The following is a 24,478-nucleotide window of genomic DNA, read 5'->3' on the forward strand; positions in this document are numbered from 1 at the left end:
GGCGAAGGAGTGCGACTCACTCCTGAGTTCACAAAGAGCAAGTTCCTAGGAAGAAAAACCTAAACAGTGCAGCTGCCCACTACTTGCTGGGCAGCTGAGGCAAACTGCGACATGGGCCCTCACTGGCCCTTAGAACATTGACTGTGCCAAAACGTTGGAGCCCTCTAAGCTCTAGAACGAGAATGTGCAGAACGTGGGAGCCCTCTAGGCTCTAGAACAGTGCTGCCCATTTTGGAGCCCTCTAGGCTCGTAAAACAAATGTGCCCTAGGTTGGAGCCATCTAGGCTCAAGGGATACTGGGGCCTCCTGGAAGCCCGCAGGCTCTGAAAATAATCATGTCCCCCTCGGCCACTCGGGCCCCTTTTTGAAATAGGTGCCCCCTTGTGGGAGTGGCCCGCTGGCAGAAGGGGCCTCTCTACCTCGGTGCCTCGCTTGGGCACCACACGCACCATCTGCTCCTTCGGGGAGCGGAAGCGGGAATGCCCCCATGTCCCCCGACCCAGCCCTAACTCACAGGGCTGCGGTCGGAGATGTCTCTCCTCGAGGGCGGCAACAGTTTCCCCAAGGCGGCGGGGGGGCATGCACCGGCAGTGTGCTTCGCATGCCCCTGCGTAGGACACAGACGGCGCTTGCTGGGCTCTCTCTCCCCTCGAGAGCCCCACCCTCACAGTACGCCACGTCTTCACCCGTTCCCCCTTCTCGGGACCGTGACTTAGTGTGTGGAGCCTTCGTGGCTCCAGGCCAACTCTCCTTCCGGGGCAGCTTCCAATAAGAGCGCGGTGGCGGGCAAAACTTCCCTTCAGGCACTACAGTGCCTGACTTCCTGTTTTCGGCGCGAGGGCCGCAGCGGTGATTTTCAGGCAGAAAGGAGGGGTGGGCACCCTCGGTACGAAAATAAAACGTAAAAGCGGGGTGGCACTCGCTAAGGCTCCTATAAACGGGATGGGCACCCGTAAATAAAAATAATTAAATACGCGGGGTGGGCACCCGCAGGGGAGCCATTTCGGGGGGATCCCCATACCAGGGAAACTGTTCAGGGAAAGGGGCAGCATAGCGCTGCCAAGCTCCAGGGCTCCTTTTGGAGCCAAATCTCAGCGCTCCCAGGGCGCTCAAAGGCAGCATCACATCCTGGGGCAAAGAAACGGGAGCAGGAGGTCCCAGCAGTCCTGGGCAGCAGGAGGGACAATGCAGGGGCCAGCACACAGGGCACTCCAGCAAGGAGGCAGCCCCCATGGCGGTCCTTCCTGGGCCCCACTGGCAGCAAGCCCCCTCCTGTTAGGATCCAAGCAGGAACTCCAGGTATCCAGGCATCCAGGGGCTGAGCAGGGCCCAGGGAGGCAAGCCTTCCCCTGGGTCCCAGCAGCAGTACGCCCCTTGTAGATTCAAGTAGTAGAACAAGAACATTTTACATGAGGTCCCAGCCTCTTTTTATACACACATTTTCTTTGTCTCCAAAGGTGCAGGCAAGGGGCGAACCAGATGCAACTGGTTCTGGAGCACTATGTTTTGCTCAGCCCCTCTCCCTATTCACCGGACAGGCTAGGGACATCAGACGCACCACAGGGGGCGGAGCCAGCATTGTGGAGGGAAAGCCTAGCCCTATTCAGGTCCCAGGTGCACGCCTCCCTCCCATCAACATGCAGATCTCTCCATTCACCACCGGGGCAGACCCATCCTGACTCCTGGAGCCAGGCACACCAGTCAGCTTCAGCCAGTCACAAGCCAGACAGTCAATTCACATTAACTGCACAGACATGCCAACTTCTAGAAGTGGCACTTCCACACTAGACACATTAAATATGCACACATCATCCCATAGCATTCAATCACACGAGTCCGCAGATACCAAACTCGACCCTGCACTCCCCACACATCAGGAACTACCATGGACACACATATTCCCCATGCATTCCTATGGGAGGGCAGGCCAATCTCACACACACACTCAGAGAGCGCACGCACTTTACACTGGGACACTAAGATCAGAAATCACTATAATTATGTAACATTAAAAGGAAAAAAGTTCAGGGGTGAACCTGCCAGAAGGGCCAAGTCCCAACAGGCGCATGCAGTCTTCCCAGAAAGTTGTGATTGTGCCTAGGAACATTAAAAAACATGCTTGGTAGACTTCGCAGGCAATTGTGATTGTGCCTAAAAGGAATCAGAGACATGCTTGTCTGACGCGCAGCGTGCGTGTTTTTACACAGCCATCAACATTCATTCACAACTTAAGCAGTGACATACAGAAAACACACTTCATGTATTAATAATGTTAGATACTTTTTGGTGTGAGAATTCTCGCTCTATGGACTCGGCGGTGTCTCCCTATGAAACAATCCTGCCGATAATGAGATATAATGAATGTTAGTACTCGTATTTGGCAAAGAAAAAGGTTTGTGGGGCATGTCATGGCCAAGAACGCTACAAAGAGAAGTTACGCATGACTAATGACAGAGAATTGCGTCCTTAGATCATGTCATAACCAAAGGCTATGACGGACTCTAGTAGTTGCCAGCTGTACCTGTGAAAAAACAAACGGACACTTACTTCATATGAGGGGGCGCCGCGTAATAGCACCTATACTCCTCCCCGCCGGTCCGCATATTGGCGCGTCTCCAGCGAGTAACCGGTATTATAGCTTTCATGATTGTACTGCATGGTCTAGAGAGCTAGACCGCGCGGGATTGTCTGGAATATGGCCGCCACTGTTGGAGGAATGGCGGCCATGCTAGATGGATACGCGGGTGGGCTCTGTCGTATTTCAAGCTGTAACACTCCTATAATCGAGTGTTTAGGCATTAGAAGCAATTTACATCATTGTCAGTTGCATATTCGTAAAAACAAGAGCGTTTCTTACAACAACCCAAAATTATAAAAAAATTAAAAAAAAGAGGGTTATTTGTCGTGTTTATGTGTAATTATGCAGCCATTAAGTTGTCTATGTGTTTAGACCTATGGATTGGAGTGGGTCAGATGGTTTTGGATTGGTGTGGTTCAGATGGTTTTGGATTGGAGTGGGGCAGATGGTTTTGGATTGGAGTGGGGCAGATGGTTTTGGATTGGAGTGAGGCAGATGGTTTTGGATTGGAGTGGGGCAGATGGTTTTGGATTGGAGTGGGGCAGATGGTTTTGGATTGGAGTGGGGCAGATGGTTTTGGATTAGAGTGGGGCAGATGGTTTTGGATTGGAGTGGGGCAGATGGTTTTGGATTGGAGTGGGGCAGATGGTTTTGGATTGGAGTGGGGCAGATGGTTTTGGATTGGAGTGGGGCAGATGGTTTTGGATTGGAGTGGGGCAGATGGTTTTGGATTGCAGTGGGGCAGTTGTTTCTGGATTGCAGTGGGGCAGTTGTTTTTGGATTGCAGTGGGGCAGTTGTTTTTGGATTGCAGTGGGGCCGTTGTTTTTGGATTGCAGTGGGGCAGATGGTTTTGGATTGGAATGGGGCAGAGGGTTTGGGATTGCAGTGGGGCAGTTGTTTTTGGATTGCAGTGGGGCAGTTGTTTTTGGATTGCAGTGGGGCAGTTTTTGGATTGCAGTGGGGCAGTTGTTTTTGGATTGCAGTGGGCCAGATTGTTTTGGATTAGAGTGGGGTAGATTATTTTGGACTGAAGTGGGGCAGATTGTTTTGGATTGGAGTGGGGTGGTTTGGGAGGATTGGAGTGGGGTGGATTGGAGTGAATTGGATTGGGTTGAATGGTTTAGGGTGGGATGGATTGGATTGGTCTACAATGGATTCGATTGAGTGGGGTGGATTGGTGTGGGGTGAATTGGCATGGATTGGAGTGGTGTGGATACGAGTTGGGTGGATTGGGGTGTACTGCACCATTATGTGTTAAAGCATCATTACAGAAATTACACCTAAGAAAGAATCAATGTCGCTTTATTATACCCTAATTCTTATCTTTTGAGAATAGCGCCCACGATCAAAAAATAAGGGAAACATGATTGCTCAGTGAGAAAAGAAGACTTGACAAAATAAAAGAAAGCTAACTATAGAAACTAAATCCTTGCAGGTTTTTTTCTCCTACTGTGCATGTTTTTGACAGTCACACACCTGTTAGCAGAGCACTAAACGTTAAAAAGAACAAAATAGTACCTCAATCACATCGGGAGCAGTAGACGGGCACTGATTAAGTTGAATCAACCAGTGCTTGGTCCCTGCTCCACAGAGAGGAGGGATTTATGTTGACGAATTACAGGGTTGTAAAGAAGAGCGCCATGCAATCAAAAAATTGTGTTCGAAACGTGTGGTCTCAAACCACTTTTCTGTATACAAGAGTGCCTCACAAATGAGATGCATGCGCTAGTGCATGCTCTTCCAGGCTTAGCCCTAAACAAAATGTGAGTGACCATGCAAAAAGAAGGGGTTTCCCACAAACAACATCTCTAGGTTTCTGTATTCTAGGTTTCCATGACTAAAGACGTGTGAGGTCTGAAAAGTAAGGAATATAGCAGGAGAAACAAAAGGTCAAATCCATATTGCTTAGCAGTTATCATAATTCTTCCCTCTCATTCCATTGTTTCACCTCTGGTGTGGTTAGTCAGCATGTGAAGACCGAAAGACTTGGGGGCCTGTTCACAACTGCATTTGTAGTACATAAAGTAAGTACTACAGTAGTACTTTTTTGTGTTAGAAAATGCACTTCACACAGCTATGGGGGAGACCTCCCCCTCCGTTTCTCCTATCTTTTCTCTGTGGAAATCTTTGCCAGGGTGGTATCAATCACTGTATACATAAGTACATGGATTTGTAGTGAATTTGTAAGGGACAAGGGGGTGTGGCTAAGAAGTGGTGAATACTTACTACTAAATGGCAGGGGGAAATGACTTGGAGAAGGATATGGTAATACAAACACCCACCTCAAAATAATGAGACCATTGCAATTCACTCTCTACACTTTTAAACTTACTACAGCCCTAATTGTGTCAAAACCAGTGTAATTGTACTCAAGCCCAGCCTTTGATTAAGTCGAGGGCCACACATGACCACTCTAAGGTATTGCAAAACACTTCCATATAAAACAATGTGAACAGGGAATTAAAATAAGACTCCACAGTAAATAATATTACAATAATTACATTAATTAAATGTGTGTGTGTGTGTGTGTGTGTGTGTATATATATATATATATATATATATATATATATATATATATATATATATATATATATATATATATGTGTGTGTGTGTGCTTAAAATAATTACATTGAAATCATTACTATTTATTGTATATTGAATATAAATAAAATATATTAGTGAGGATGGGAGTTGTTTTCATTATTGTTTAGAAATTATTTCTAAATTAAATTAATATATTTAAAATATTTAGTACGCATTTACTATGAGTTTTTGTGCTGTAGCATTTTATTTTATTAGTTCTAGGTTGAACATAAATGTTTTACATTTATTTATATTTTACATTAAAGTATTTAACAAAATGTAAAGACTAAACTTTAATAAAGTTTCTTATAGTTTCCCTTAGTGATAGCTCCACCGTAGCAGTGGTGATCTCCACCTACATGATAGAAGTGTAAAGTTACTTTTAGAAACTTTCAAGTCCTATTGCAAGAGGTTCTACCTAAGAGTGGGTGGAGACATGTAAGTTTTCAGCTGGAGACATGTAAGTTTTCAGCTAAGTGTAAATCTACAGTCAGAGATGGTCAATAACAAAAAAGTATAGAAGTGCTCCTATATGTAGGAGTAAATATGCACATTAGCAAATGTATACTTACACTTGTGAATAGACCCCATCAGCAGTACCTCAGTACAACATAAGGATTTCTTTCTTTTATTGAGTAAAGGACGGGCTTAAGGAGAGTTGAAGAAGAAAGTAGTAGAAATAGAAGGAGAAAAGGTCTTGGGAACTGTACACTTCATACTTAATCTGATATTAAAGAGAAGAGTTGGAGTAATGAAGTTTACTCGTACGTATCCTGGGTAATGTTTCATTGCCCGAAAGAAAATATATGTTTGCGCTTCCGGGACTGTCTTACATTATTAGCATTATGTCAGTATAGTACAACATACAGCCTTTAAATGAACCATATCACAAATCATTTCTTCATAGTGACAGCCATGTTAACATTTTCCATATGCTCAGTGACCCAGAGGGTGTTAAATACCTAGAATTGTCATTCTTTCTAACTGTTGGGAGGTTTGGTAATGTGCTATTTGTGCAAATAAATACTGTGAAATTTTCATTTACGAGTTTTGCTATCACTTCTGTCTACATTTCTTTGATTTATTTCAGAATGTTTGATAGAACTAGAACCTATAACAGAAGAGTCAGATGAAATATCCATATTGGAAGCTATTCTGCAGATTAAAAGATCCAGAGTAAGTTTACTTTCACTTCATTGGCATTGTACATATGTTGTATGTGTATGTTCGCATTGTTTGTATAGAGAGAACCTAGCTAAAGGGCAGTAGGGCCATGTTCATAGTGGTGGCTAGAGCCAAAAAGTATATTCAATGGGTTATTGCATGGGGAACTATTTTCTTAGAGCAGGAGTGTAGTGTTACATGATTGTTAAGTAGTGCTCTTTAAAGAGGGTCATCTTCAGCTCTTTCTGAAATTGGAGCAGCGGTGTGTGGTACCAAAACCAGCGACTGTATTTCAGCACTAGTCGTTCACATTAGCAAGAAAGAAGCTTCAAGGTCTAGTGTGAAAAGGCAAATCCACTGTCCCGACATTTTTCATGAATGCTTTATTGCTCTTTGAAAATATTACCATAACAACACTATTTACACATGTATTTATTTTATTTAACTTATACACTCATAGGATCACAGGATGGTAGAGTGCCTGCAGCATTCAGGAAGAGATTAGCGGAAAAACAGAAATATACATCACTATTGGTAGGAGATAGAACTAACACATTTACAAATTAAAACTACACAAGTTAAACTACCACCAATAAAAAGCCATGAAGGGCACCTGGTTAAATCTTGTAGCATGTATATGTATTTATATTATTTGTATGTTTTATTTATTTGTGATTTCTGTGATGCCAAGTGCCATTTGCTCGCCTCTAGCATGTCAAGGGGGTTAGGAACATGGTTTAATCTTTTTTTTTTTTAAAGGTAGTGCAAGTGTATTTGTTTGTTGTAACAGTTAATAAGACAACCGAAGTACACGTTGATGCAATTACTCAATTGACAGTTGATGAGGCAGACCAAAAAGCACACCTCAGTTAAGGCACCAGGACAAATCATACATTTAGCCAGAAAATAGAACTAGGCAGAATATAATCAAAGGAAGTGTTGCATTGTGTGAGTAAGACATTCATATATGGCTCAAAGCATCTTGAAACCTCTCCAAACATATCCATTCGAAATTCTTTATTTTGAGGCAGTACATTCCTCCATCTTCTGCGTAGCTGGTGATCTTGCAAATTTGTTTTGGATTTCTATCTCCAGTTTCATTAAGAAGCCCTACAGGTTGTCAAGATAGAAGATCATAATTTATGCAGTTAAAAGGCGCTGACTAAATGTGCAAAAAACACAACGTCTCCCCTGAAAATGGCAATATTGAATCCAGGTCATGACTGCAAGAAGCAGTTGATTATCACAGACCTGCATGGCATGAGTCTTTGATGCTTGGCTCCATTAATGACTCAAAGTTGTGTGATAAATGGGCCGTCATGCACACATAGTAATCCAGGAGCGGGAAACAGGTCTTTGTCTCCAGATATAAGAAGAGTTCACTGTTGAGATGTAAGTCCCTCTTCCTCTCTAAGTTGCTGATGGTGCTTGTGATCTTGTTATAGAAGCTGTTCCCATATGATGTCCGCTTCCTGCTTCAAGTCTTCCTTTAAGTCGAAAACATGCCATTAGTGCATCTTGTCATTCGAGAAGGTGCAAAGGCATTAATTGAAATATCATACCTACAAGTAACTTTTGACTCAATCCAGTTTTGCAATTACTCCCAGGCTGCCTCAAATTCCATTGACTGCCTTTGAAATGAAGCAAATAGCAGCCTTTAAGAAGAACATGTTGCAGCGCGCTCAGTCACGTCTGTCTCCCTCTGGTGCATCTTCTGGCCCCCATAGGCACAGATGACTCAGTTGGATTTCTCCCGATGGGACATCCTTCGGCACCAACTGACCTAGTCATGGGTCTGTCCCAAAGCGGGCCTGCACTTCCATCCTGGTTTCTGAATTCTTACAATTCCTTTCTGTGCCGGTGACAAAACGGACTCCATCAGCCCCATACTAGAGTACAACACTTGTCTTCCACCTCGAGCTGGCATTGGCCCACTCCAGGCCTATGTCACACTACCTGGTTGCAGTAGCACAACCAGTGAGTATACAGTCACTCCCTAAACCTTGTGATTAAACAAAAAGGACTAGCTTAAGTTGACCAAAGTGTTACAGTACTCAAATTAGTTCTGTCACGGGCACCTTGTTGGTGTATTCATGAAGCCCTCACCCACCAACCTAGTTGGTGGCATGCTTCATCATCGGGCCCACCCAGTGACACCTAGTATGTCCCGGGTGTGCTACGACGCCTGATTACAGCGGAGCTGGTATATTGCTGAGTGTGCAGTGAGGTTGGGTGAGTTGTGATTTAAAACGGCTTGGTGGTGGTCCCAGTACCCGAGGGTAAATTAAATTTTAATAACTGGGCCGTCACCAGCGGTTAAAAGTAAGGCTACAGGACGCGTAAGGGTGGCGAGTTACTGCCCCCTGCGTCCTTCAGATGGTCGACATGTTTCAGCCAGTGCCTTAGAGTATTCTGGCTTTCCTCAGGACCGATTTTTAAAAAGGTGTGGTGAAATAAAACAGACTAGTGTTGTGGTACAGACTATGTGATACACACACTAAGGCGTTTTTCTATATGTGAGAGGGGGATTCCCTTCTCATGCATACGCTTTGGGTTATTAGCCAAGGCTTCCTGGAGGGAAGTGGTAAGGGGATGACCAGTCTTTCTGGTCAGTGCCTGCCTTGTACCTGTTGTCCCGCCGTCGTCCTCCGGGTGGGTGAGGGCTTCATGAATACACCAACAAGGTGCCCGTGACAGAACTAATTTGAGTACTGTAACACTTTGGTCAACTTAAACTAGTGCTTTTTGTTTAATCACATATAAACCCTAGGGGACTCGGACTAGCTACATAGTCCTCTCTCTCCCTCTTGTTATACGCACTCCCTAAACCTTAACATCTGGCCTGACACCAGCACTGTTGTAGAGTATAGGCCTTTTTCGAATACCTTTCTGATCTATAAAGTGTGAGTGGGCTACCACTGGTAGATAGTGCCTTTTTCACTGTAGTTGTATGAAGTGCAACAGAAATGTTGGATGTACAGTTGCCTACTCGTGAAATTAAGGAAAATTTGTTAACTGAGATCCATCAACTAGGTCGTACCTCTGCTGAGCCACATTTAGTGAGGCCCTGATGGATAACCTCATGGCCTCCTGGTCATGCTTGGGCTGGTTTACAGAACTCGCCACCATCCCAACCTGTGCAGCTGCTGCAACCCCAGTCCTTTCAAGGCAGAGGTCATGGCAGCAGCAAACCCGGTCACACCAGCATGGGCAACTCTCCTCTAACTCTTGTTCCCCTGAAGCAGTGGCTGCCATGTTGCTTTAACATGTTCTCACATGCACATACTCCGCTGTTCGGACTCAGGAGTCAACATTTCCTTTTCAGCTGGAAATCCATCACATCAGACAGGTGGGTCTTGTAAATCATTCGAAGGAGCTACATCCTGCCTTTCATAACTCCCCCCTATCAGAGTGAGTCTGCAGCTCTCAGGGGAAAATTCTGAAAACTTGCTGCACATTTCAATCTTCTTCTGGCCAGCGGTGCCATCGAGTGTGTAGCAACTTCGGAAAGAGAGGAAAAGGGTGATATTTGCACTACTTCCTTGTCTCGAAGAAGGACGGAGGCCTCAGGCCTATACTGGAACTTAACCCACTGAATGTTTTTCTGTGGAAAGACCTGTTTTTCTGTGGAAAGACAAATACAACATACTCAACCTGTCTCAGAGTTTTTCTTCTCTGGTCCCAGTAAACTGGGTAGGGCCCCTGGACTTGTAGGATCCTTATTTTCATATAGCCGGCCTAAAGTCCCACAGGGGTTATTCGCAGTTCATGGCGGGGTTAAAACACTTTCAATTTGCCATGCTCCGCTCCAGCCTTACCCTGTCCTACCGGCCTTTCAAGAATATGATAGCAGTTGTGGATGCCCACCTTGGAATTTGGGGATCCATATGTTTCTTTATATTGATGACTGCTAAAGGTGAGCTTTGCGCAGTCAGTAGTAAACCACATCAGGACAACGGCCTAAAGTTTCTGACATTTTTAGGATTTTCCATCAATAAGCAAAAGTCTCACCAGGGCCCCACACAGAGGATTCCCTTCATTTTGTCTGCGCTACACATGGTGGCGTTTAATTCCTTTGCACCACTGTTGTGAGCTTGGGGCATGCATGAAAAGATGTTGATGTTTCTGATAGATATTTCTAACTACAGATTCCCCAACTTAGAATTTCCTGCAGGTACCAACCTGGTTCTGAAGACATTTTCAGCAGTGCACTCTATCCTGCTCCAAAATTCACAGAGCAGAGCTGCATAGAAATCCCACCCATGTAAGCAAATGTCAGTTTCTTGTCTTTTACATTTTCGTGCCCTCCGAAGAGAAGAGTGAAACAATTATTGGTGATAGATTGCTGATCTCTAACTTGAGAAGATGTTAGAGAGGCCACTCCACAGAACTCTGAAGTTACATAGAGTATATACCAAAAAAAGCAATCCTAAAGGTAAGTAACTTGCTCTTCTAATGGTTACTTTTAGCTACTGATTCCTAATCTTAGAATTGAAACCAAACCAGTACCTCCTAAAGTAGGAGGGTCCAAGGAGTGTACTCCAATCTAAAAATCTTGCAAAACCGAGCAATAACGTTTTGTTATCACCATGCCTGGCTATCAAGGTAGGAGTGCTTCCTGATCATTTACACTGAGTCCCCTTCCCAGCCAGCAGAAATCAAGGACAGGCATGCTTCAAGCCAACGTAGTCGTAACCTCCTTGGCCCTAGTTAAATGAGTTTCTAAGCCTTCAGGGGGAAGTGTCTTGGCCAGAGTGTTTCAGCACCTAATTTTTGAAAATCCATGCTTTCATTGTTATGCACATTAAGGGAGTTAGGGCCCTATTTATATGTTGCTGTAAGCATACTCCATTGCAAGGTAATGCTTGCTGCGCTCAAAGTGTCATTATTCTCAATGGGGTGACCCAGTGTGTGTCAAAGGGACTGGGTGTCGATCGGTAAAGGAAACAGTGGTCCTAGACAATTATTATTTAAGCATATCACTTTATATCATTCAAGGAGTATAAAGGCATTCAAAGACACATATACGAAAAAGTCAAACAGGCTACAGGCCACTACAAAGTAACAAGTTTATGTTCTATTTATTTAGTCATAGTAAAATACAAGACAAAACTTCCAAAATCAAAAGTTCAAATGCATGATGCACAGTTGTAAGTGACCGTGACGGTTATCATCAAGAAAAGGAGAAAGGGTGTAAGAAAATGTGCTCTAGTGAAGAGGAAATAGAAAAACAGGAGTAGATTTCCACAGTCGAATAATTCAAATTAAATAATGCATCAGGGATCCAGCGATAAACTTGACCAAAAAAGGAGAGGTCTCCCTTAAGAATTTCCGGCCTACCCCTCTATATTAAATACAATACTTTTTCAGCAGTAATTTTTCGTTTTTTGTCACAGTGTGTCCACATCTGTGATTGCGGTATGGGGGATGGAGGTAGGGTGTAGGCCTGTTCAGGGGTTGTCGACGTTTCAACCCTAACGCATAAGGGTTAGTAAGATCCTCTGCTGTGGGTCTTCATCACGACGGGGACAGGGGGTATCTGAAAATAACCGTGAAAATTCAGACTGGTGGCCAATTGAAGTTTAAAATGTCTAATTAAGTAAGGTTAAAAAACCTAATTGAGTGAAGAATGTGCCTAAGCATTAAAACGCTCACCAAAACGCTCAGTGCGGTGAGCAACCAGGAGAATACTTTATGGTTTCATAAGGTATTTCCAATTTCATCAATTATTCATATAGTCCAACACAAAAATAAACAAATAAACATATAGTGTTTAAGACAGGGGTGGGGGGGCTGGGTTTGTTGTACGACTAAATTAGACACATGTAAAGCGGTACTAGACCCACTCGCCTTGTAGAAAGGCTTTGTTAGGCGTCTGGGCGTATTTCAAAAGGGTTTGGAATCTGCTGGAAGGATTATTTATAACAACACGTCAGAACCGTTGTCAGGCAGAAAGATTAACTATTTAGTTGAGGCTCGGGGTTCCTAGGTAAATACCTTGAAAATGATTTCTGCTGTGCGCCCAGCGAGTCTCGTCCATCGGCCTCTCTGTGAATCGTGAGAGTGAGCGAGGGCCCGGCACGGTTTTAATAATTCCGGCGTGCACGTCAGAGTGACAGGAGCGCTCTGAGCGACGTGACACGTTGCATATGATTACAGTGTAGACAGACTGTAAAGGGTTGCAGGGTCTATCTAGAAGATGCTTCCCAGAGTTAAAGAGACACCCGGGAGGCAGTATAAGTTACATTCCATGTAATTGACAATGCACGAAAGCCTTATTAGTTCTAGAAAGGTGCACACTTAATCAATACAACAAACAATGAATGAAATTTGACATTATGACAGTGTGAGAACGCTGTAAAATTGCCGCAACCTCAATCAATACAGCCACATTGAAAATAAATAAGGACACTTAAAAGACATATATTAATAACAAACAATTCAAGACAGTGTGATATTAAACATTAATAGTTCACATTAAGTGTATGCTGTACTGAAAACGAAAAACCAAACGGAGCTATGGTACCTTGTGTGATCCAATAATACATCATTCACATTAGGAAGGGTTATGTCATATGACGTGTACAGGCCCAAAAAGTAATGGCAAAGCGGAGTCGTGTAAATGGCACATAACACATTTCATCAAGATCAGAATTCAAAACAGGTAACTGGTGCTCTATATACAAAAGAGACTATCCATTGTTGAGAGTTGTCTGGAAATGTACTCATACTCGTTGAGGCCTTTGCGCACAGTATCAAAAATGTTAATCCATTTACACTCGCGGGTGTTCAAAATGTTGGTAAAATTCCACCCTCCTGGGTTGGTCTGAACCTTCTCCACCACCCACCATCTCAGACTGTCTGCGGAGTGTCCGAAGGTGGTAATGTGATCTACCAATGGAGTGCCCTGAGTGTTGCAACGTATCCTGCTACAGTGCTGCAGGATGCAGCACTTGACTTTCTGTACCGTTTGTCCTATGTACAAGAAATCGCACGGCATACTATGGCATAGATGGGAAACAGCCACTACAACGCAGCCGTTTCCACGAAAGGCTTAGCCACGCATGCATTACAACGCATGCGTGGTTACCACAAAAGCCTTTACCACGCATGCCTTTACTACGAGATACGTAGTAAAGGCATGTGTGGTAAAGGGGCAAATTAGAAAAAGGGGGAAGGGGGGTGGGGGGTCTTTCCCCCCCCCCCCCTAAAAAAAAGTAGGGAAAAAAAGGGTGCTGGGGGGGGGTCTCCCACCCAAAAGTAAAAACTCACGTGAAGTAAAATGTAGAGAAGTGTAGGCAATCTGCGTTATTTAAGAGGAAGCGGAAAGAAACTTACGGTTCCTCTTTACGATGTAGGACGTCACCACGGAAGATGGAGAGGATAGGACGTGAAGAGGCAAGGGGAATTTTAGTATTATAAAAAAAATATATATAAAAGGGTTAAGGGAAGGGGTAAAAATAAGAAGGATTGGGGATGGGGGGTCACGTAACGGGTATAACCTTTACCAAGAATATTCCCTTACTAAGCATACATTTACAACGAAAATCGTTGTAAAGGTATGCGTGGTAAAGGAATATTTGTGGTAAAAGTTAGGCGTTGAAAAAGCATTCCGCTGTAACGCATGCGTGGAAAAGGCATGCGTTGCAACGGAATGCGTTGTAACAACATACAACCGGCATAGATAACTCCAACCGAGTTGCAGTTGATGTGCTGTCTCATAGTGTGTACATAGTTATTGTATGTACATTGTTTAAGTTCCTTAGTTAGGGGGCATGCCTTACACGACCCACATTTGTAGTGTCCCTGGAAAGGAGAGATGTTCCACAGGGTCAATTGATGATCTCTGGGTTTCAAAGGTAACAAGGACTTCACCACATAGTTCCTCACATTTCTGCCTTTTTTGAACGCATGCATGGGTGGTTCAGGGATGCCAATTTCATCCTATACGATGTGCCAATGTTGATTGACCATCTTTTTGACCTCACTGCTTTTGGTACAGAACGTGGTGGCACATACAATTCTTTCTTGTTTAGATTGTTTGCTGGGTTTGGGTTCCAACAGGAACTCCCGGTGGCAGAACCAAACTCGTTTTTGTGCTTTTTTCAGTAGGTTTTTGGGATATCCCCTATCCCTGAGGCGTTCCATGAGGTCAGCCAATTCCTCAAAGAAATCCTCTTTCTTACTGCAATTCCTCCGCAACCTTAGGAACTGACCAAAAGGTAAATTGTCCCTAAAGTTGCGTGGATGATGGCTGGTGCAGCAAAGGAGTGTGTTCCTTTCACTAGGTTGTCTATAGAGGGTAGTCTGTAGTTTACCATCCTCAGCCTTGTTGGAAATGTCAAGAAAGTTAATAACCCTGTCACTAGATTCCAAAGAGAATTGAATGTCCTGGGATTGAGAGTTCAACCATGTGTGAAACTCCAAAAGCTCATGTTAATTTCCCTTCCATATCATTAAAACGTCATCTATATAACGACGCCACAGAGAGATGTGGTCTCTGTGGGGGTTTGTTTGACTGAGGACATAAGTGTGTTCATATGTGTCCATAAAGATAATGGCCAAATCCGGGGCGAAGCTAGCCCCCATCGCACACACTTAGTTTGCACATAGTGTTGTCCCTCAAAATAGGAAAAATTCTTTGTCATGGCGATCGATCTCCAGTAACTGAATCAGAAATTCAGTCAGGACCTGCCAAGGTCTAGGTCGTTTGTCTATCGCTATTCTGATGGTGTCCAGTGCTGCTAGTTGTGGGATGCTTGCATAAAGCAATGTTATGTCCATTGTGACTAAAAGGTTTTCTCTGTGGTTGAAAGCATGTTCACCCACCAGTTGTATTGCCTGCATTGTGTCACTCAGGTATGCTGTTGTGTTCTCAGCGATGGGCTTTAAAAAGACATCGATATATTTTCAGAGAGGTTCCAAAACAGACCCGCACCCAGAGATGATGTGTCTTCCCGGTGGATTGGTTAGTCGTTTGTGTACCTTAGGAAGAGTGTATATGGTGGGCATCCCTGGTTGTTCATTATTAAGGTTTGCATATTCATAATGGTAAGGAATCCTTGGCTCATACCACTCTCAGTAACTGTCCTTATGGTATTGGCGATGTCTTTCGTGGCATCTGATCGGAGCCTACAGTAGTTGCCTTCCACCCCCAGTTGTGTAAGTATCTCTGTCTTGTAATTCTCCCGGTCCTGGATCACAATCGCCCCCCCCCCCTTGTCTGCTGGCTTAATTACTATGTCAGTGTTATTTTTCAGTGATTCCAAGGCCTGTCGTTCCAATTTGGTGATGTTATACCTGACATACTGTCTCTCACTCAGGAGTCTATTGATATCCCTCATAACCACCTGTGTGACATAAGCTGGGCTGGCGGGGTAAAATTGGAAGGTGGCTTAGGCCAATGTGGGAAAAGGTGGGCTTATAGGGTATCTTATTGAAGTAGTGTTTAAGACGAACTTTTCTGAAGAATTGATGAAGCTCAATGTTCAGATTGCAAGTGTTGGGCGTGTTGATAGGCACGAAAGATAAGCCTTTTTCCAGAATCATTTGTTCTTCTGGTTTAAGGATATATTCAGACAGGTTGATAAGGGGACTGTTATGTCTCCCTGACTGATTTCTCACCACCTGTAATGCTGACGTCTGGTCTGAATGTCCTCATGGGTTTTCTGGTGGAAATGGACCTGTGTCTTTGTCCTGCTCCTGCCTTGGTTCCACATGGACTGGACCTGTCCCCTGGAGTGTGCCAGTCCCCTGGGCCGCCCCCTCCCTCTTTGGGTCTCCCATTGTCCCTCTTCTAAAAAAGTGTTGTTGTTTGAGAAGTCGGGGTACTGGGGAGCTGTAGAACTAGTGCCCGGTCTCTCTGATTCGCAGTCAGATCCACTAGCGACGGAGGAGTCAGAGAATGTGGCGTACCTCCTATAACCCCCACGACCTCTGGTGGAGTATCTTCCTTGAGTCTCCTGTTTACAGTAATCTTCTGCTAGGTAGGGGTAAGTGACTTTTTTATCATAAAACTTGATATCCTTGGCGAGTTTATCAAGTTTGTTGGATTGGGCGTAAGTGTCAAAGTCCTTCAAAGTCCTTTCAAGACGTTCTAATGCTTCTTTGGCATTGGTTAAAGCTTTATCATCAATTATCTCCTTCTTAAGGTCAGAGATTTCTTTCATCAGTCGCTCCACCTCCTCCAATCCTGTTTCTACCCAAGCACCATCCAGTGCCTGGAGCAATTGTTGGAGATGAAGATGAAATTACCTTTAAATTTAGGCTTGTCCACAAAAATGGCAGGCTTGTTACGTACCTGCCAGCCCACCGGTATCACATTAGCTTGCAGATATTTAGTTAGAGCATGCCCATGCAATCTAGTTCTTATTAGTTTTTTCTCAAGCCTCTCTAGCTTGTTAACTTTCTCGTTGAGTGAGAGGTCAACACTGGTTGAGGTGGAGCCCAGGAAACTCGCCCCACCCTGAGTCTGCAGGAGTTTGTCAATGTACTCCTCACTGTAGGATAGTGTCTCCTTTTTAGACATATCCAGTATAATACTACATAGTGTAACAGTGTTGCTAACAATAAATTGTATATCCTGGCTAGTGGGTCAAAAAACAATTGTACAAAAACCTCTACAAACTTTTTTACACAAGGATATATAACAGAAAAACACTCATGAAACAACCCTTGCAGGAATTCCTGCTCAGAAATACCATTATAATCAATGGGGTGACCCAGTGTGTGCCAAAGGATCTGGGTGTCGATCGGTAAAGAAAACAGTGGTCCTAGACAATTATTATTTTAGCATATCACTTTATATCATTCAATGAGTATAAAGACATTCAAAGGCTACAGGCCACTACAAAGTAACAAGTTTATGTTCTATGTATTTAGTCATAGTAAAATACAAGACAAAACTTCCAAAATCAAAAGTTCAAATGCATGATACACAGTTTTAAGCGACCGTGACGGTTATCGTCAAGAAAAGGAGAAAGGGTGCAAGAAAGTGTGCTCTAGTGAAGAGGAAATAGAAAAACAGGAGTAGATTTCCACCGGCGAATAATTCAAATTAAATAAGGCATAAGGGATCCAGCGATAAACTTGACCAAAAAAGGAGAGGTCAAAGTGTGCCGGATGGTGATTTTTTCACTTTGTTCCAAATAAATCAGTCACTGAATTTCACATGTTTCGTTGTCTTTTGCCTTCTTTGCTAGTTTTCCTTGGAGAGCGACACTAACATAAGATTTTAAAAACCATAACCGCCACATCCCTAAGCGGATTTACACCAGCTGTAATATTGTGGGAGTGGGTCAGTGTGGCAAAAATAGGCAAACTGATCTAACTGATCCGGCTTAATCATTCTTTGTTTGCTGATGACAAGAGAAAAGAAGATATTTTTACCCCAGCCTGCCAAAAACCTCTTCGCTCCTCCTTCATAATTAGTGAAGCAGATTTTTTAACCCTTTTGTACAACGTCTTGTTTTACTACAGTTTCAAGACCTCCTTCAGCATCCATAGAATTCTTTGTGTTGATTACAGCATTGTTTCTTGAAGCCTGATCCATTTTTTCATTGAAGATGTCCTCTACCTCTTTATTGTGGACAATTTCATAACTCCTCTTTAATAGGCCATGTGTCTCGCTGGTAGACTTGGGGATTTTTGCAGCAGTCTTGCGAACTTTGTTTTTCAGCAAACCTGTCCGATATTTCCTTCTTTAGCGGATCTTCTTTTTCTACAGCTTTGTCACCTGTATCAGAAACTTGTAATACGTTTGCTTTTATCTTTAGAAAGTAGGAGTTTCTACAACCTCAGCATGAGTCCTAGTCCTGTATTTCTGTATTGCATAGTCCAGTGCTTAGTTTGAGATCGTGGTTTCCGTTGCTTGGCACAGACACTTTATTCTCAACACCACACGGCGGCACTGTCTTTATAAATTTGGAGATGAACAGACAAACACTATTTATTAATTCGGTATACTTCACAAATGAATAATATCTGCCACCAATGCCATTCTTATAGCTTTGGGTGGTGGAGAGTGCTCTGAATTGTCACACTGTTAGAAGTGAGATGGTTACTAGTTATGTTGGTACTGTCATTGGCAGCTCTTGCAGGGGAACTGGGTGGTGCAAGCTGCGAAGGCCTCCCGAGAAGTCCTTTGACTCTTAGGGTGTCATTACGATTGCAGTGAATCCACCACCGGCAGCTTGGCGGTGATGGATGCCCGCAATCGTGTGGCCAAATCCTGCCCTCCAGATGTGGTGTGGGTGGTGGACGGAAAGTCGGTCCACCAAGGGTCCGATAGCAGCAATCGTAACCATTGCTGCTGTCGGACCACTCCCATCAAAATAATGGTGGCCAAGCACAGTCCGCCATATTATGAGGCTGCATCCCCACCAGCCTTCCATGGCAGCAAAAGCCCCATGGAAAGGCTGTCGGGGATGTACTTTGGGGGTCTGTTGCGGGTCCCCCTTGCGCTTGGGGGGTTTGCCTGTGCACTGGGAGGCACATCTGGTACCCCCCTACATTTCCCTGCATCAGGTGGCAGGCACCGTGTGGTACCTTCCACCTAGTTCAGGGAAATACAAACAGTGCATTTGGAACATTTGCAGACAGCAGCACCCGATGCATTGTTAGAGATGGACGAAGTGACCCCCATGATAGAGGTCGCATCGTAATCTCATGTGCGTGACCGTCGCCCTACAGGCAGACAGCCCCACTCTCCGCTACGATGGCAGACTTCGTCCATCTCTAAGTCCGTCTGCCATCATAATAACCCCATATGTCTTTTAAAAATTAACCACTTGCAAAGTACTGATATCCACCGCATTTGTGTAGAAGTGAGTTTCATCATGAACTCACTTCTCAGCACACCACCAATTTTCCACATAATTTTATAAGCACAATTAAATGATAATACAATGAAATCAAGCCCAATCCCTGGTCAGCGTGCTGCCAGCCTTTCCCACATGATGTATTTGCTATGATTGAAGGACAGTTCAGAGGTGTTAAAATAATTTTCCTCAGTGGCCACAATGGGGCATATGTACAACACAATGTCGAAGCTCAGAGCTATGCCAAATTTGGCGCCATAGTGCAAGGGTCCATTTGTTTGCACGGAATGATAGTTTATGGCCTTCGTTGCAGGGAAGGATTGTTTATTTGCATGTAAGGTGTCCCCTCCTGCACATAAAAAATCAGTAATAGCTATTTGTTACTTCTATGTGTGCTGCATTCTGAAGCACATAAAGAAGCAGCAAATCACCATTATTTAATTATTGTTAATGTGCAGGAAGGGACACCTTCCTGAACATTACAATCATTAATGGATTTTGCTCTTTCTATCTGTGCTCCAGAATGCAACATACATAGAAAAAGCAAAAACAAAGAGAAATCAAAGCATTTCTCCTTGTGCGCCATTCTAACACCTGTCTGCCATGGCTTAGATGTGGGCGCTGCCTCAGATTTACACCTTGTAAATCTGGGGCAGCGTAAAAAAGCAATGGGTGTTGCTGTGGGACGCCAACATCAACACCCATTGCACGCCCCTTTCAAGCAGATACCTGTGTGAAAGGATAGCATATTTACAAAGCAGCGTTAAACCACAAAAATTTGCTTAATGTCACTTTGAAAATATGGTGCAGGGCATTCCGCCACCGGAGCGTAAAATAAATTGACGCTACGGTGGTGCTAGGGTCTTGTACATATGCCCCAATGTCTTTTACAATGGACGCATTCAAAATTGTTAATGGCCAAGTAAAGCCTTATGTTCACTACTGGACCCTCGGCCCATAGCGGGGGCAAGGGCACTTTTCAAAACAAGTAAACAAATTGCATGTTGAAGAGTAATGTTACAGAACCTATAATATTCATGCTTGAATAAGAGCATCAGCCAGGGTGTAGAATCAGATATGATGGTGTCCTAGTTGTAGTAAATCAAATACAGTATTTTGAGCCCCCTGACTGCATGCATTTTATTGTGAAAATGTGAATGCGGCACAGTGGAAGGGACACCTATTGTGCACCACTGTAGGGAGTACGGTAATTTTATTTCCTGGTTAGCTCTACTAACAGTACAAAGTTTGCTGAAAACAGCCCACAAGATGCCTGTCGTTGAGCAGAGTACACATTTAAGTTCCGTTGCACAGGTTTGAAGGGGTGTCTACAAGCAGGAAACGTGTAATAAAACTGGTAGTAGGTTAGCCGATTGACATGGTATGGGTGATAGAGGAAGGAGTTGGTGTACTTTTTGTAAATTTCTGGGTAAATCCTGGTGCTCCAGCTGTTCATTTTAGTGCAGGTGGGGTTACTGTGACCTGAAAGTATGGCGCACGTATTAGCATGATTTAATTAGATGAACGGCGGCTAGTGTTGGTATAACCAAAAAGCCTAAGTTACTAGATATATCTTTGAAATTAGGTATTCAGATCATTTTTATAACATTAAACTTTTTCAGGTGAGGAATAACCTTAATGTGGAGTCTAGAATTTGTCAGGAGTCTACAGCTGAACCGAAACCTCTTAATGTCTTTGAATATGAGACACAGCAGGTAAGCTACATTGTTTGTCTGTGTTGAATAACAACCTGTTTCTTATATGGAATGCAATACAACACTTCTGTAGACTGTAAATAGCAGATGGTAATATTAACCATTTTATTTGTACTCAGTGTTTCACTCAAAAAGATGGAAGCCTGACGTGGCTTTCACTGTACTGAAGCACATGTCTGCAATTTGCCTGTATTGTAATAGAAACACTGTTAAAATGCCTACCTTTTGTACTTAACCTGGAGCATCTGGTCATTAGCTTCATTCGGTTATTTTGTCTGTGGCGTGTTTTTTATTCTCATCCATTTTAATTGCACGTTCATTTTTAATGCATGTTTAGTTGTTTTATTTTTCATAGTTGACTTCTGTTAAAAATGTGTTTATTTGTCCATTTGATGGTTTGATGTCTATCCAAAACCCCTAAGTATGTTTCCATTGAACAAGTAAGTGCGTTGATTAATTTTATAAATCTGTCTCTAAATTTACTTCAACGTCTCAACATCATTGAGCAGTTGTGATTTCCACAGTTATCCAGAGTCCTTATCAGCAACAAGTAGATAATTTGACAATAAAACTATTTAGAACTCTCCCCAGAAACTTCCACATTCCCTTTGCTGTCGCTGAAATAATACTGTCTTGGCACTTTGGGTGCTGTTTTATTTGAGACCAAGGGACAACAAGAACTATCTCTTGCTTGTTTTCCGTTAAAACCACTTTAGAACCTAGTACTGCTCCCTCCTGTTTTGAGCCCTAAAAGAAGGTAAGTATGTATGTGCTATTTCTATAGTGGAAATCTAGTCAAAAGGCAGAGGAGCACTGTACATGGTCAAAGACCTGCATAGAGTAAATGAGTAATGCGAGAGAGAGTTGGTTTATGGACCATTAGTTCACTACATGTTATATTCTTAATGTATGTGTAATTATTAGTCTCCTAGCCTTAGTTAAGCTTTGCATCTTTCATAGTTTGTTACCTAGCAATGTAGAATCTTGCTCTCTGGGAAGCTCCAGTGTTCAGTTATTGAGTGGAGGCTGACCAGGAGAAACACCTGTTGGATCTATTGTGTTGTTCTTCTTTCAAGATTAAATCTTTTTCCAAATTTCTTCTGGACTACTTGGATTTTGTTCATTGGATACAACATAAATTTGGCGACGAGGTGAAGAGGACAACACTTCACGGACTCACTACGGAATCATCATTTCCTTCAATTTTGAAACTTTCTGGATCCTTCAGAACTGTGTGTCATCTCATTTTCTGGATGTTTTGGTATGCCTTATTTATTATTGTGGAGCCTTCTACTTTGATTTCAAACTACATGATACATGAGGCACATTGTTTATTTCTCTGATTGCTGAAGATCTCTGCACTGGTTGAGCAAGCTTCCAACTGTCGTTTACCCTGACGCTGCTATGCCTTGTCAAGTCTACTCTTGCTGAAAACCTTTCTATAACGATCGAGCAATTTAATTATTTGACCTTTTGTCTTAATGGACGTGCCTCATGTTAATTTCATTGTTTATCATTTTTACTAGTGCTTCACAATTTACTTAATTTATTCTGTACGAAGAAACTAATCAACATTTTTTATGGTGGATTGATTCAACCTGTTTCTTTTTAATATTTTTACACTGGTCTTCATTAAAGTCGATAAACTTTGTCCTCGGTGATTTTGTTTATTTTTAAAGACTTTTACTTTCAACGACTTTCCGAACTCCTGAGAATCTTCATTCCACTTTTTACATCACCGCTTTGTCGAACCTTCTCCATCTTCATTCCACCTTCCACATCTTCGGATTGCCGATTTCCCCTCCATTCTTTGGATCGACTTATTCCTGGCGCTTCTTCCATGCTGTGACGCGCACCCCTCTACGTTTCAAGCGCAGTGATGCGCACACCAACTTTACACTGTGACGTCTTCGCTTCATGCGTGGTGACGCGCACACCTCTACGTTTCAAGCGCGGTGATGCACACACCAACTTCACGTACAATTGACACCTGTCAGGCTTGGTTCTTCACGGTTGGTTGTCTACGCATCGTCTCAAGCACGGTGACGCGCACACCAACACAAATACTTTGTAAGAAGCTATTATTTCTTTCATCGTCGATAACGCATACCATTTGACACACTATGATACGTAATCCGCAACTTTATTTCATTTCATAAATTTAGTTCACAGTTTTCTTTTTTCTCTTTGTTTGGTAAACATTCATATTTTATTAATTTTATTTAATTGCCTCCCTCATTGCGTTAGCTTATGCACACACTATTTAACGATTGATGCAATCTACAATTACTGTGATTTCTTCAATATTAGTAAATATTTTTAGTGTCTCTAATACGATTTTTAAATTATTTTGTATTTAGTTAAATATCTTGACAATTTGATATATTGGATAAATTGTTAGATAACCATTTATGATACGTACACTGGATAAGTTGATACTGAAAGTGCTTATGTTTATCCACTGTGGTTTTCTTAATCCTATTTTGTCGTTTATTTATTGATCTTTTATTTTACTCACTATGGCTGATCAAACGGAAGTATTTCCTTCTCCTTTTCTTCCTGAACCTGGTACACCCAAAATCAAATGGACTCAATGGTACAAATCATTGAATAGTTATATTGTTGCTATTGATGGTGTAAAATTTCCTCCTGTTAGGAAAAATGCTATGTTGTATAATAGTCTTGGCAACGAAGGTCAAAGAATATTTGATCATCAACCTCCTATTATTCGTCCTCCTTCGGACGTTTGGAATGAATTTACTGAAGCTGTTATGCGTCTCGAAAAACATTTTAAAGATGAGCCAAGTATAATTGTGGAGAGGCACAAATTTTACACACGTAAACAACGTGAACATGAATCCGTTGATAATTGTCTTGCTGAACTAAGAGTGCTTGCTTCCTCTTGTGAGTTTGAGAGTCCTATTGAACAATATCTGAGGGATCAAATTGTTGTGAATTGTTTCAGCAACAAGGTCCAGGAGAGGATTTTGTGTTGCAGAAACCCTTCACTCATTGAAACATTAGAAATTGCCAGAGGTATTGAAAGATCTGTAGCTGCCTCTAAAGAATTAGGCAATGTAAAAAACACTGCCACTGAATCTATAAATAAAATTTCTGCTCAAACTCCTCCTAATGTTCCTCAATGTAATAAATCTATAAACTCTAGACAAGATTGGAGAAAATCTGACAAACCTCTCCAATGTTTTAGATGTGGCTCTAAATCTCACTTAGCGAATGCATCTAGTTGTCCTGCCATTAATAAACAATGTTCAAATTGTAAGGAAATGAGGCATCTCACTTCTGCATGTAAGTTTAAATCTAAAGTAATGCATTTAAATCCTTAGAGTCTAATTTTCAAAAATCTCACACAGATCACACTACTATTAATAAGATTTTATTGTCAGTGAATATGTTGGATTTGGCGGATGAAGTCAACATAGGAGATTCTATTTGTGATGTTAAAATTGGTGACATTCAAACTAAAGTCACGGTTGATTCTGGTTCACCTGTAACCATCCTGTCGGACAATTTTTTCTTTAAGGAATGGAAAGAAACCAAACTGCTTTCTCCTGATATTCGTACAGTGGCCTTTGGAGGTCAGGAAATTGATATAATGGG

At 42.7% G+C, this 24,478-nt stretch overlaps 1 protein-coding gene across 1 annotated transcript in view; it reads left to right on the forward strand.

The window, feature by feature from the left end:
- RIPK2 (receptor interacting serine/threonine kinase 2) overlaps positions 1-24,478 on the forward strand; it is a 294,374-nt gene that overhangs the window by 166,189 nt on the left and 103,707 nt on the right. Inside the window, exons 7-8 of the mRNA XM_086965968.1 lie at positions 6,254-6,339; positions 20,768-20,860. Of these exons, the coding sequence (XP_086822094.1) occupies positions 6,254-6,339; positions 20,768-20,860 (179 nt within the window). The remainder of the gene's footprint in view (positions 1-6,253; positions 6,340-20,767; positions 20,861-24,478) is intronic.

This window comes from Lissotriton vulgaris, chromosome 4_1 (genome assembly GCF_964263255.1).
Source record: "Lissotriton vulgaris chromosome 4_1, aLisVul1.2, whole genome shotgun sequence".
Classification (NCBI taxonomy): domain Eukaryota; kingdom Metazoa; phylum Chordata; class Amphibia; order Caudata; family Salamandridae; genus Lissotriton; species Lissotriton vulgaris.